Here is a 14,903-nt window from a genome sequence, read left to right on the forward strand (position 1 = left end):
TCCCGTAGCTTGTTATGGAGTTCTGCGGGGCTGGGTCCATTACAGACCTTGTGAAGAACACCAAAGGGAACACACTCAAGGAAGACTGGATAGCTTACATCTCCAGAGAAATCCTGAGGGTAAGGAGAAGGGCGAGTCTGTGATGCCCGGTACAAGGTCTTGTGTTTCCATTTTCATTTTCCTAGCCCTGAGTATTTCTTTGCATTAACTGTAACTGTACAGATGTTCTTTTCATGACTTTCAGAGCCAAGGGCTCTGTATAACTGGCTGGCTTTGATTGATTAAGCTACATCATGGTTTTGATTATGACAAGTATCTAAAGAAAGTAGACTTACACAAAAATAGTTTTCTGTATTTCCCTGAACTCACCCTCCAGGTGTTAAAAAGAAAATGCAAGTGAAGAGAAATCCTCTCTAACTATTGTTTTTATAGGAATCCTGTGTCTAAGCTTATGAATCAATATCAATGATGCCAATTGCTGGCTTTTAGAATCATCTTGTGGACTTTGGTATTAACTCTGAGAATTTGTTGCAATATTTACGAGGGGAAGTTCTAATGTTTAATGTTATTTACAGCTGATTGAAAGCCAGTTTATTATGTTAACGTTTCTGAACTACTGTTTTAGCAGATTCTAAATGATCGCGTTCAGTAGTGGTGCTGCACTTATGCCAAGGGCAGAGGGCCTGTGTAGATTGCATTTGGAAAGTGCGTGTGGGTTAGCAGTGGGCCTCTTCCCTTTGGCCAGCTGTCCCAGTGTCACTACCCCTTAATTACACATTTAGATGATTTTGTTGGATTTCATTTACCCACCACATTTAAAAAATAAAGACTGTGGAGTTAAACTAGAATCTAATTCTTGTGCTTCTCTCACTAATAAAATAAACTGTTGCTGTATTTTTTATTTATAGGTAAATTTACCCTACTTTTATATTTAAGTTTCTTAGAGGATTTCAGGTTTAAAAAACACCACCTAGAATTTACAGAGATGAATTTTAATTCCTTTTTATTTAGATATTTTATGAAGCCCTTGAAATTAAGCAGTTCCCTTAAGAAAACTAGTCATAGGGGCTGAGGTGGAAGAACCTTACCTTCTCTTTATAATCACACTCAGATTTCATTATGAAAACATGAGAGTCCTGTCTTTTATGGTTATTGTAAGAAGCAGAGTCTAAAAGTGGAAAACTAAGTATCCCATCCTGTACTGCTGTGAAAGAGTTCACCAAGTGGGCAAATGCATTCATTATATTAACAACTAAAACTCTTGGCGTGGTCTGCAGGAGAAAACAGTGGTTAGAGTGAGGCAGATGTGGGTTTGAGTCCTGCCTTTGCTACTTACCTGATACACACCCCTGGCAAAGTTACTCCCCTTTAAGGACTTTCTTCATCTGTAAATTTTAGATACCAACCTTATGAAGCAAGTGTCACTGTTATGAGAATTAAATGAGTTGGTATATATGAAATTATTTAATGTAATGTGAGTATATAACGAATTGTCAGTAAATATTAAACTTACTGACACCTTTTGTGTATATAATTCCAGTGTAGGATTTCTCAAGCAGAGATGTAGGTTTTAGTATGAATGCCCTAGGTGTCAAATGTATTTCACCTATCAGAGACAACTAACGTGTTTTTATGTACGCAGGCAAGCATTTTTCTACTGATCGTGTAATAAGTATATTTAGCTATTTTACTTCCATTGATCTCAGACATTATTTCAAAGATGCCCAGGTTGTTTGAGGCCCTGGAATGATCATAATAGCTTAATGGACATCCTTCTGAGATACACCAAATGTTTTCCACCTCAGTGGGTACCTGAAACAAAGAGTTCCCTTCATTTACATTTCATTTAGGATGGCAATTTTTTCTATAACCAAAGTCTAAATGAACTAAAAACAAGTCTCTGGAAGAGTCAGTGTGTCACAAGCTAGTGTGTGTTTTTTCACAGGGACCACTGAGAGTCCACTTTGGTAAAGAGAAAGCAATATGGTAAGAAGGAGGTGAGCTGTCCTGGAAAAGGAAGGCACCCAGCCAGCCCAAGTGGATAACCTGGGTTCTCAAAGACACTGCTGGGTTAGCTAATTTCTGCAGCAGCGAAACTTGTCTACCTTCTTTAGTAGATGTTAGATTCACATGCTGTTATTATGTTAAGATCCTTAGAAGGTTGAGAGTCATGAGCATATAGGCCTCAGACATCAGTAGGAAAGCTCTCTCGGGCTGGCCCACTGAGACTCTTGACCAAAGGTTTACCAACAAAGCCAGCCATGTTCATTCCAGCCCACTTCCATGTTTATAGTCTGCACAGCTATTGATGCATTTTAGTAGAAGCTGATATTCATTGTGAGCCTTTCATAACCAACACTGAAGGACAACCTTTGATGTTCCTTTGCTCTGTGTCCATGAATGAGAGTTACAGGACGAATGTTTTCTGGTTTTGAAACTTTGATGCATTTGCTCTAGGGTAGTATTTAGTGTGTATTTGGACTATCTTTGCTATGGAGGAATAATTGTGGCTTAACTTTTGGCATGGTAGTAGTTGAACATGCATTCTCTCTCTTCATATAGGGAAAGATGTACTCATTTGGAATAATCATAACTCAAGTTCACACTGTCTACGAGCTATTAGACACACCTTGAGTGGTTTCACCTGGAGACACATCAGTCCCTTAGCAGTAGGGACAGGAAGTAGATATTTCTTAAGTTTATTGCTTGTAAGAAACAAGAGTGCATGCAGGCCACATTTCTTGGAGAAGATGTGAATACTTATGTTTGTTGTTGCTAAGATAATCCTATAAAAGTATAAGATGGGGGTTGTGAAAGAGAATATAAAATGAACTGAAATAATAGAAGTAGGAATTATGAAAGAATTAGGGAAGCTGCTTTTTTTGTTTGTTTCTTCTTTGCTGTTCAAAGTTATGCCATGCTGAAAGGAGAGACTTTCTTCCTAACTATAGCACTAACATACCATATATTTTTAGTGCCTTTTTCCCCTAGTCAGTGCTTTGCGGTGTAACACTGCACATCCTGTGTGGGGGGAAAATAAACAGGGCCATCAAGTAAGCTCAATTCTGCTTTATAAGCAGACTAGTAAATTGTTGTTTAGAAACCCCCTGTGCTAGAAAAATTAGTATTCTAGAGCGGCTGTTATATTTAACACATACCCTACACAGTAATGATAATAAAACCTCACACAAAAAATCAAACTGGAAAATGAAATAAACCTTTCTTCTGATCTGGCCTTTTTGAATTGAGACATTTCAGAATAAATAGCTTGCTTGTATCTTAAGGAGGCAGCCTATAGATTTGGCTTCTCTAGCTAAAGATAGAAAAAGTACAGGAGTTGTGAGAATGACACATTTTTGTCTGTCGGGCATCTGTTGGATGCAGAATGTGTTTTTGTTCTTCTGCCACCTCTCTTAAGAGACATGCTCTTGGGCTTTGCTCCAGATACAAGGTCATCAGAAAGTGCTATATGCCCAGTAGGGTTTATATCCTTGGGAAGGAAGGATATTTTATTTGAACATAAAGCTGTTTCAGTGGCAGAATTGTTTTATGCTGGGGTGGAAGTGGGATTGATCAGCAGTTAGCAGTTTGTCACTATGTGGTGGGAAAACTAGGCAGTGTTCAACAGCCAGACTTAAAACCCTCTCTGGCTCTCTGCTTTTCCCCCGGGATGGGTCTAGTTCAGATATACCCACGGGGTCACCCACTGAAAGATGGACATGTAGCGTGGGAAAGGAACCACCCTGTACACAAATAGCACAAATTACAGCAGAGAAACTACAGATGGTAATCTAGAGCGTATCTTCAAGGAACAGCTAGAAACGGGTAATGTTGCTCACACAAGGGACCTAACCCACTGGAATTGGGGAATGGGTACTTCTTTCTGTTTGTGTGGTACTACTGGTGCTGTCTTCATGGGAAGGCACTAAGATTGAATTATAGTACGTTCCGAATATCGTTCATAAAACTATTGGCGTGCATGTGCATTTTGTTATAAAAAGTGTGTTCCTGGCTATTTGCAGCAACAAAGAACTAAAATTCAAATCTGTCTGTCTTCTTCAGGGACTGGCACATCTTCATATCCATCACGTGATTCACCGGGACATCAAGGGCCAGAATGTATTGTTGACTGAGAATGCAGAGGTGAAACTTGGTATGTGATGCATGTGCCACATGATCTAATACTTGGCCCCTGGTGCAGACCAGCGACACTCTCTACCTCACTGGCATTTAGCTAAAAGCTCAGTCTGTTACCCACATTTTCTCTTTTGTTCTACTTAAGAAGTGAGAACTGGGCTTATTATTTTGTCTGGCTCCAAGCGCCCTTCCCTCTTGCTTCTCCCCTCTGCTCTGCTCACCATATAATAGACAGACTACTGTTTAAATCAGATCACATCACTTTCTTTCTTAAAGACCCGTTAGTGGCTTCCTTTTACACCTGGAATAAAATGTACATTTCTTACCATGGCCCATAAAAAGCCATGGCTCCTACTACTTTCCAGCCCTACTTTGTGACCATCCTCACTTCTCTCTTCTTCAGTTCACTCATTTTTATATTTCTTAGACTTTTCCCTTGGCGTCTTCACATACACTGTTCCCCACTGGGAACAGTTCTGAAGTTGCAGTTTTTTCCTCATCTTCAGAGACCTTCCCTGACCCTCTGATCTGTATTGGGTCCCACCACTTGTTTCCTCATTAATACTGATCACAATTTATAATTATACAGCTATTTGTTTGCCTCTATTTCTGACTTATTTACCGGAATGTAATTTCTAGGACTGTAGCAACTAGGATGTTTTATTTATGAGAGCATTCTTTTTTTTTTATAATTTTTTTTAACGTCTGTTTACTATTGAGAGACAGAGAAACACAGAGCATGAGCAGGGGAGGGGTAGAGAGAGAGGGAGACACAGAATCCGAAGCAGGCTCCGCTCTGAGCTGTCAGCACAGAGCCCAACGCAGGGCTCAAACTCACAAACTGCGAGATCATGACCTGAGCTGAAGTCAGTTGCCTAACCAACTGAGCCACCCAGGTGCCCCTTATGAAAGCATTCTAATCTGGCACCTAATTTAGTGGCTTAGATGTAGTAGGTGCTCAGTAAATTTATGTGTGGATGCCTGAATGGATGAGGTCCAAAGTATCTTCCTGGAGATGATTTTATAATGGTTCTTCTATATTTCCTGTTTCCCTTACTTGAATTTGAACTTTTTTCTTTTTTCCTTTAAAAAAAATTTTTTTTTAATGTTTTTATTTATTTTTGAGACAGAGAGAGACAGAGCATGAGCAGGGGAGGGGCAGAGAGAGAGGGAGACACAGAATCCAAAGCAGGCTCCAGGCTCTGAGCTGTCAGCACAGAGCCCGACACGGGGCTCAAACTCACGGACCGTGAGACCATGACCTGAGCTGAAGTCGGACGCTTAACTGACTGAGCCATCCAGGCGCCCCTGAACTTTTTTCAATCCCACTTTTATATAATGGTTCTGTCAAATTTTTAAACAGAATTAGCAGTAAGTTTTCTTCCACTAAGGCATCACAGAAAAAAATTCTTTCTACTTATAAGGATCTACTCCATCTTTCAAAAATCTTACGCACCGTAGTTCTACCTTAAAATCTTCATTATTGCTTTCTTGCATAATACCTCCATTTATCGGTCGTCTGTGGAGAAATAGGGTGCCCATTTAGGAAATTCCCTCAAAACCAAGATAGGAGACACTTGAATTGTTCTCATTCCCAGTGACTCAGCAAGCTGTGTGTGTCCCCTGCACTGGCCCACTGGTGCCAGGCCTGTGATACTCCCTTCGTAATAATCGCTTGGTGATCACTTGGGACTGCTATTTGAGTTGCTGCAAATGGCATGCACTGCTTGGCACATGTGTCTGTCTCAGGAGCCCTTAGCTTGTGAGCCCACCTCTTGGCCATGTCGTTGCCCGAGTGGCTTCAGGAGATGTACATACACAAGTTGAGTCTATAACCCCATTCCTGTGAGTGACCTCAGCATCGTGCAGTCCTCCTAGGGGTAATGACAATGTACGTAGTGGTATCATTGGTGAACATTCTATTAGAGATCCTGATCTTCCTGTCAGCTCTGCCTCCCACCCTTGAACTTTCCTCTAGACTACCATCATCGTTCGGCTGAGTAGGATGTAGGGGTCACTCTGAAAAATCGGAAGTCCCAGGTACTCTGAGGGGTGTTTCTTAGTATGTTTGTGATAGAGCTTCATTCTCTTTATTGAATTCATTACTGTGTTCTTTCCAGAAAACCTTTGTGGCTTTCTTCTCTTTCTGTGGTTAGTGCTGCCTCAGAAGCTAGGTCATGTGGGTGTTAGTCAGTTCTCCTGAACTTGGAGCTTTCTATGACTTGATCTTGTTTGTCGCAGGCATGTTTCCTGCAAGCACTGAATGTCCTAATTCATCCAAAAGTCCCTCTGGTGGCCACTATCCTGGAAGCTCAGGGAAGTGGCTGGGTTCAGGCTTCCCAGGAGCCGGTAGGTAGACTGGTAGAGGATCTTGTCATTTTAGTGGCTCTGCTCAGGAGACTGCTCCTTATCAGTGCTGGTGACCTTGAGGAGTTTGTATATCCATGAAGTATTATTCCTTGAGTTTACTCTGAAGACACCTCCTCCTCACCTTTCTTCGTCTGATAGTTTACTTATTTGCTAATTATGTTCTACTCCTTCCTTTCTCTTCCTCCCACAGTTGATTTCGGTGTGAGTGCTCAGCTGGACCGGACAGTTGGGAGGAGAAATACATTCATAGGCACCCCCTACTGGATGGCTCCTGAGGTCATTGCCTGTGATGAGAACCCAGATGCCACCTACGATTACAGAGTAAGAGGCGCCTACTTTCTTGGCCTTTACTGGGTCCCTGGCATTCCTGAGGGATGGGGGCACTGCTTACAAAAAGGTTACTGCTTTTTCAATGAGAATGACTTGGAAACTTTGTTGCAAGTGCAAATTTTCTGGAACAGTATTGAGATGCTGTCTTGTTATTGTTCATCCCCCATCACCTCTGTTCTCCTTACTAAGTAATATTCTGCTTTCAGGGCAATGCAAGTCACTGACTTGTGCATAGAACTTTTTGTCACGAGTAAATTAAATGCTTCTGCCCTGTTTGCCATCCTTGTAAAATTGAAGAATATAATCAGATGTTTATTATAATTTTAAAAATACTGTCAGAATATATAACAATAGCTTCATCTATGTGAAATTTTAGAGTATTGCTAAAGAGCTTTACAGCTTTGATTTGGCATACAAATAATATATTTAAATTATTAGAGTGACCTCTAGGGACTTGTATCAATAATGCACTTTTTTGATCTCAATGTAAAGCCCATATTTGATAATCAGATTCAGGTTGAGTGTTTACAAAAATTATTTTTTTAAAAAAGTTCTCTTGCTGTAATTAAACGAGTCAGAGTGTCTATGTATCTGTTAACGGTATTCAAAATTGAGTTCATATCTTCACACTCTCCAGTGTATTTTAGTATTTATTATAAATACCCAATTAATGAAGCTCATTTTAAGTATATGGTATGGAGGAATTTTTATTTTATTTTATTTTATTTTATTTTTTAAATTTTTTTTAATGCTTATTTAGTTTTGAGACAGAGACAGAGCATGAACGGGGGAGGGTCAAAGAGAGACAGAGACACAGAATCCGAAGCAGGCTCCAGGCTCTGAGCTGTCAGCACACAGCCCAACATGGGGCTCAAACTCACGGACCGTGAGATCATGACCTGAACCGAAGTCGGACATTCAACCGACTGAGCTACCCAGACGCCCCAAGAAATTTTTATTTTATTTTTAAACATGCTGGAGTATTTTACAATAAATTATAGACTAGGTGACTTTTCACTCTTTATTATGTTATTACATATCCAAAAATATTTTCCAGCATACCCAAAATATTATGATGCTTAAGTAAATTAAAAATAATTTCATAGTACAGAGTTTGTAAATAAACCCAACTGGTTTATATCTGGCTTATCCACATGAGTGTTTAATATAGGACAAGACATTGTATTTGGTTGTTTGGCTACTGTGTATCTCTTAATCAAGGCTAACAAACTGCCCCTCCTCCTCTTTTTTTCATGACACTGATTTGTTGACGAGGCAGTATTCCACCATATAGATTTGTCTTACCATTTTTAAATTTTAACTTTGCAATCTTTGTTAAGGTATTTTCCTTGTTTCTTATAAACTGGAGAAATTCCATTAGTACTCAGAAAACCTAAAGCAGGATTGCCTCAGGAGATGGGTATGGTTTGTGTTATATCACACCAGGGGGGCGTGAACATCTGTATATCCCGCCACTGATGCTTAAGATTAGTCACTGAGTCCAGGTGGGTGAAGCCCCTCCTTTGCACTCGACAGTATGGAAAACCTCATAAAAATAAGGGAGAAATTTGTGGGCCTGTCCTTCTTGGAATCAAACATGTGTTTGAATTGTGTAACATAATTATAGGTTATTTAGAAAACTGAGCAACTTTAAGTAAATCTTTCATTAGAATATAGCATATAAACAAAAGAATGCTAATGATAATAACTACCCAATTGTCTGCTTTTTAAAAATCTGTTTTGGATTTTAAGAAATTGGCTGATAAAACTTACTTCCGTCATTCATCAGCCGATGTTTATTGAGTGCCTACCACATGCCAGTCACAATTTTGGGGACGCAAAGGTGAATAAAACAGACGAAAATGTCTGCCCTCATGAAACTTGTATTTGGGTGGGGAATAAAGTTAAAATTCAAATTTTACAATTAATATTTCAGGGGACTGAGAAGAGATTCCAGGCCTAGAAAGGCAGCTGATTGCTTACTCCTTATTAAGTTTGAAGGGACAGTAGAGAGGCTCAGCGGTGTGATTACAGTTGGTGAATTCACCTCGGAGCCTTTTATAAAGAAGGCTTTCTAGCCTTTAAACTTTTTTTTAAAGTTAATTTATTTTTTAATTCAAGTATAATTAACATACAGTGTATATTAGTTTCAGGTTAGCCTTTAAAATTTTAACATCTTAATTAAGTTTGAGATAGTGACATAAATCATAAAATTAAACATAACTTGGGCCAGGAGTCAAAATTATTGAACGTAAAGAAATGAGGAGACACACTGAACAGCAGGCATACAGTGGCCTAGAGAAGCTTTTACATGGACCATCTCTTGTTCAGTCATAGATGGGAGTGGTTCTAGTTAACAGGTCGATTTTATATTTATTTTTTCATTCATTCATTCATTTGGAAAGTATTCTTACGTATGTGTTTGTGCTTTTAATTTTCTGGCAACTTCTTTTCAGTTTATATACCAAAAAATGCCTTTAAATCATTTGTGTGACTAGTCAGCAGTGATAAGTTAGTGGCTTCATATCTAATCCAGTAGCTGTAACATACTGTTTTATTTTTGCAGAGTGACCTTTGGTCTTGTGGCATTACAGCCATTGAAATGGCAGAAGGTGCTCCCCGTAAGTAATGTACTTTCATCTTTAGCCCAGCTCTTCTGTGTGAGTTAAAATCAGCCTCAAGCCTTCAAAAAGAACAACTTCATGGATAAAGCCTTTCCTAGTGGGGCATTTAGTGGAAGGAATCATAAATACAGTGAAGTTTTAGATGTAAAAGGATTCTTGGCATCCACTCTTTCTTTTGAAGATCCCTGAAGTCTGTAGGCTACATTTTACATTTTATCTTTTATGTAAGTTGTATTTAGATATGTGACCTGAAATTATGCTGACATCAGATAATAGGCAGTAATTTTTCTTTTCACAATTTAAACTTTAGTGAAACTAAATCCTAACACGTGACATTTTAGTAATACTTATGTTATTACTTTACAAATAGAGGCCTAACTTTTTATCTGTAGAATAATTTTTTTTTCTTTTTTTTTCCTTTTTTTGGATACTTGTGAAATTTGCTTCTCCCTTTCAGTTAAATCAATGACAACTTCATAAAATTGATTTTTGAGCAGAGACGGGTAGAATTGCAGAGAACAAAGGGACAAAACAGCGTTATCTGCTGGTCCCCCTAAAAAAAGGGGTACACAAAGAATGTATACATGTCATGCTACATAGTTGCTGCTGAATAAATATTTGTTGAATGAATGAAAAAAATTTCCAACAGCTAAAAATTAGTTTACAGTACAGAAATGGATGTCAGTCTTGAACACCATGTTTCTTCATGTTTCCCTCTGAGGAATTGAGACAGGGATGTATTGCCAGATCCTTTGTTTCAGGTTTTTTTCACAGTGGGAATAGATTGTCTTCTTTGCCCCCATTTCTTAGCTGCCTTGTAAGATTCTTACGAAGGTAAATAAACATACAAAAATGCACATTACCTCTTTTGATATATTAATATGTGCATTTACACCTGCTATGCCTTTATGGACAAGTGAAAGAAATATAAACAGTAAATGCACAGAATCAATCCATTTTGTTCTCTCGTCTTTGCTCCTTCTTAGTAACACTGGCTATAGCAAAAGAACAGTTAACATTTCTGGAGGGCTTCACTGGGCTTATTACTATGTCTAGGCACTCTGTGAATGCCTTTTCGAGCAGTATCTGATTTAATCCTCACAGTGACCCTATGACAATAAAATTATTTTCATTGAGATCTTATAGATGGTGTAGAAACTTAAGCTATTCACTCTTTTAAGACTTTGAATCCATATTTATCTTTGATTTATGAAAACTTTCCAATGTCAATTTGAATTGTGAAATTATGTTCTTCTTGTTGCTCTTGACCTCCTTATCTTTTGCTATGTTTATGAAGGGGCAAATTCAAGGTATATCCTAGGGTTGATAGCTGGATGTCTAAACTGCTTGACATAAAGATTATCAGATGATGGGACAGCGCATTTGATATTTTGAGTGAGCCCTAGAAATTAAAAATGAGTAAAATAAGTGCCATACTGACACAACCATCTCCTTTCCCCAGCTCTCTGTGACATGCATCCAATGAGAGCACTGTTTCTCATTCCCAGAAACCCTCCTCCCAGGCTGAAGTCAAAAAAATGGTAAGCTATGTATGCTTTTGTTGTTGTTGTTGTTCTTTCCTTTTTTAAAACAAATTGTTCCTTTTCAGTTTCGCTCCAAGACAAAATTCTAGCCATTTTCATTCCCAAAGAACGTAAGAGCCAGCACTGTGAAACACCAGTTAAATTGGTTTTTTTCTTGATAAATTCTTTTCATTACAAAATAGTAACAAGTGACCATATGAAATACTGTAACATGGTTGAAGAAAAAAAGTTTCACTTTAATATTTAAGCCCACTTTTAAGTATATTTCTAAGCATTTTCACATTAAAAAGCATAGCTGTACTGACTTTGTAGTTCCTCGGGTAAGATAGGATTTGAACATTAATGGAGGCATTTACTGTAATGATTGCAAAACATTGGAATTATTTGTATCTTTTTTCATTCCAGAAATGAGAGGAATGGTCCTCTCTTTGGGCTGCCACCTTTCTTTCTCCCTGCAGCTCACATACTTGCAAAGCCAAAGTTGCTTATGAGTGAAGGGAGATGATGGTGACCTTCCTCGTGAAAGCTTTAAGAATTGTAGCGGTGTGGAAAAGTGTTGATTTGGTTTAGTTTTAAAAGTCTTTACAGGAGAGGGTAGTGCTTTGTTTTCACCTGAGAATGTTGCTCCCTTATTTCTCCTTGAACTTTTTTTTTGAGTCCTTTCCTCTCACTTTGTCTCCATTCAGGCTCCTCATGCACGTGGGTCCTCTCCCCTTCTTCCATTCCTGTTTTCTGGGGCACGTCTGTCTCACTGGTGCCCACCTCCTTCTATGGTGGTTTTTTCCCCTTCTGAAACTATTCTCACTTATTTTCCAATGAGTGTTATCTCCTCTTAGGTTCTTGACTCTAATTCTGAAGTATGTGAAACATCTCAGTTTCAAGCGTTCTTCTGTTCTGGTTTTGGTCTTTTAGCCATTACTGTGCTCTTTTCTTCTTGGTTGCTCATCTTCTGATGTCCTGTGGTTTTCTTTGCCCATCTGTGGGCTTTACATGCACACACGTGTTTTCACTCTTGTTTCTTTCATACTTCTCCCCGTTCCTCACTGTCTTTACCGACCTTTTGTCTGCTGGTAGGAATTTTCTCATTCTACTTACACTGTCTTTAACCACCTTCAACTCCAGATAACTGAGCTTATCTAGTTCCACTTACCAGTTTTTAGAGAGTTCTTTAAATCTGTACAGTTGTCAAGATTTTAGCCCCACTTGGTCTCTTGTACTGAAGCATGATAGCTGTAGTCATCAATGGTGGGTGGCCAACTTTAGGGAAACCAACTGTGTATTGAGGACATCACCAAGGAGTAAGTTCTGGGGGTGGGGTAACACTACCTAGCTAAATCAAATAATGCTATCTTATTAAAGGGAGTTTATGCTCTGTCTTTAGGGTACCTCACAATTCACAAGTCTTGTCAGCTGGCCCCACTCTGATTATTCTGTCTGTTATTTGCAGTTTGGGATTAACCATTCTGTGTATAATACAGTGATCTAAAGAGACAGCTGTAGATGGCAACAAATCTTCCTGCTTTCTTACACCACATTTTCTCTAAAGTTGATTAGATGCATTTTCATCCATTTACATCATTGCTGTCATTTTATCCAGGTATTCTGAAAGAATGAGATGATTGCAAACATAGTGTTTTTTTTCCCTTTCTGATTGCTATCTTCCTATCCACCAGTGTAAATTTCTCCTGCTGGTTTTAGAGAAGTGATCAGGGAATTCTCTTCTAGCAGAACTTGACAATTGATTTTAAATTTTTTTAATTTTTTAATTTTTTTTTTTTTTATTTATTTTTGAGACAGAGAGACACAGAGCATGAACGGGGGAGGGTCAGAGATAGAGGGAGACACAGAATCAGAAGCAGGCTCCAGGCTCTGAGCCATCAGCCCAGAGCCCGACGCGGGGCTCGAACTCACGGACCGCGAGATCGTGACCTGAGCTGAAGTCGGACGCTCAACCGACTGAGCCACCCAGGCGCCCCGACAATTGATTTTAAAGAATATATTGTAGATCATTGATTCCCAAATGTTAATTTGTAGACATGGAATGTGAGAATCCCTTTGGAATCTTAATTTAGGGTTCCAACCTCAAAGTGTTTCTTGTTTGTTAGGTCTGAGGAGTGACCCAGGTATTTGTATTTTTAATAAACTCTCAAAGTGGAGTTTATGGGCATTGGAGTTTAGGAATCTCTGTGTTAGAGCAATTTCCACGACAACTGTGTAGAGTCTACCATGTTCCTCACTACACAGAATAAAGAATAAAGACCACAGAATAAAGTCACAACCTTGCTGTGTGACTTTGAGGACCCTTCTCTGAGCTGATTCTGACCTATTTTTCTGTTCTTTTCCACTTTTTATACTAGCATCAGAAAACGATTCATTACTCCCTAATATTTTCTCCCTTTGTTCATGTTGTTCCTTTCACTCTGGAATGGTGGCTTCTCTCTCCCATTTCTAGAGTATCAACTATCCTACTTTTTTATGCTGGCTAACCCCCTGTAGCAGTAGTTCTTTCTTCCTCTGTAAGGTTGAGTACATACCTGCTATTGTGCGTCCATAGATTTCCTCCACTTTATTTCCTATGTGTATTTCTTACAGAGCCTAGCATAAACAAATGTAAACTGAAATGTAAATATTTGTCGAATTGAAAAAAATGGCAAATTTGAATGGAAATACAAGACAATAGAAGTGATTCTTCAAAGTAGTGAAGTAATTAGAAAGAACTGAACGAAAGACTGAACAACTCATTCATTCAACAAAAATTTATTACATACCTCTTGTGGTCTGCCATGCTCAGTGCTGGGCATTGCCGACAAGTTGAAAAGTAGAAATCCGTTCCTGACCTGTACCCCAGCAGGGAGACAAACATAAACATGAAGTGTATAGTCTATTAAATGCAAACAACCTTAGAGGAAAGCCTTCTAATTTTGGGCATGTAGGGTGGAGTGTTGCCAAGGAAAGCCTTACCTAAGGAGACCATATCTTATCTTAGTCTCAAAAGATAGGATAGGTAAGTGTCTTGGCCAAGGCCATGGATAGGGGTCATCATGAGCCAGGCATGGAGGAAAGGGGAAAAGTAGAAGTAGCTAGTAGGGTAAATGTTTGTGACAGAGTCCTTGCCCTCCTCAGAGCTGTTATGTATTTCTGTCTCTGTACATTAAGCATAGAGAACTGATCGAAATATCGTATTAACAGGTTCAAGAGCCAAAGCATTTGGTCATTTACCAGCTCCTTATCTTTGTGTCCATCCTTGTCTTCCAGGTTCCAGACATCTACTATCCTGTCTGCCTTCATTTTCACAAAAACCCCTGTGATTAAATGACTAATAAACAACATTACATTTAAACCTAGTTCATTTAAAGCTGACTGCTTTCAGAGCTCTCTGTGGTGTATTGGTGGTGGTGTGGTATAATTCTTAAACCGTGTTTAAGTGATGCTCCTTATCCACAATGGTCCTGGGTTCCTCATACTTTCCCTGTGCATTTGCAGAATGTTCACAGTGAATTATGAAGCTCTTGTATGTTTTCAGACTAATAATTTACTGATATTTTGGAGCTTTGCTCTTTGCAGTAGAAATTCGATGATCTTTTTTACTTTCTCTTACAGGTCAAAGAAATTTTTTAGTTTTATAGAAGGGTGCCTGGTGAAGAATTACATGCAGCGGCCCTCCACCGAGCAGCTTTTGAAACATCCTTTTATAAGGGATCAGCCAAATGAAAGGCAAGTTAGAATCCAGCTTAAGGACCACATAGACCGGACCAGAAAGAAGAGAGGAGAGAAAGGTATTAATCTGTTTTTATTTTCATCTTAAAAAAAAAAAAATATTTGAGGTTTTTGCCCACCAGAATAGGTTACTCCTTTTCCACCCAGGAGTTTGTGCTCCCTTGGCCGGTGCTGGCATAGT

At 38.9% G+C, this 14,903-nt stretch overlaps 1 protein-coding gene across 50 annotated transcripts in view; it reads left to right on the plus strand.

Moving 5' to 3' along the window:
* MAP4K4 (mitogen-activated protein kinase kinase kinase kinase 4) overlaps positions 1–14,903 on the plus strand; it is a 198,051-nt gene that overhangs the window by 120,379 nt on the left and 62,769 nt on the right. For all 50 annotated transcript variants that reach the window (XM_060608936.3, XM_060608998.3, XM_060608916.3 and 47 more), the window contains exons 5-10: positions 9–119; positions 4,063–4,153; positions 6,698–6,828; positions 9,404–9,458; positions 10,924–11,002; positions 14,606–14,781. In XM_060608936.3, the coding sequence (XP_060464919.1) occupies positions 9–119; positions 4,063–4,153; positions 6,698–6,828; positions 9,404–9,458; positions 10,924–11,002; positions 14,606–14,781 (643 nt within the window). The remainder of the gene's footprint in view (positions 1–8; positions 120–4,062; positions 4,154–6,697; positions 6,829–9,403; positions 9,459–10,923; positions 11,003–14,605; positions 14,782–14,903) is intronic.

The sequence above is a fragment of the Panthera onca genome, chromosome A3 (assembly GCF_046562875.1).
Source record: "Panthera onca isolate mPanOnc1 chromosome A3, mPanOnc1 haplotype 2, whole genome shotgun sequence".
NCBI lineage: Eukaryota > Metazoa > Chordata > Mammalia > Carnivora > Felidae > Panthera > Panthera onca.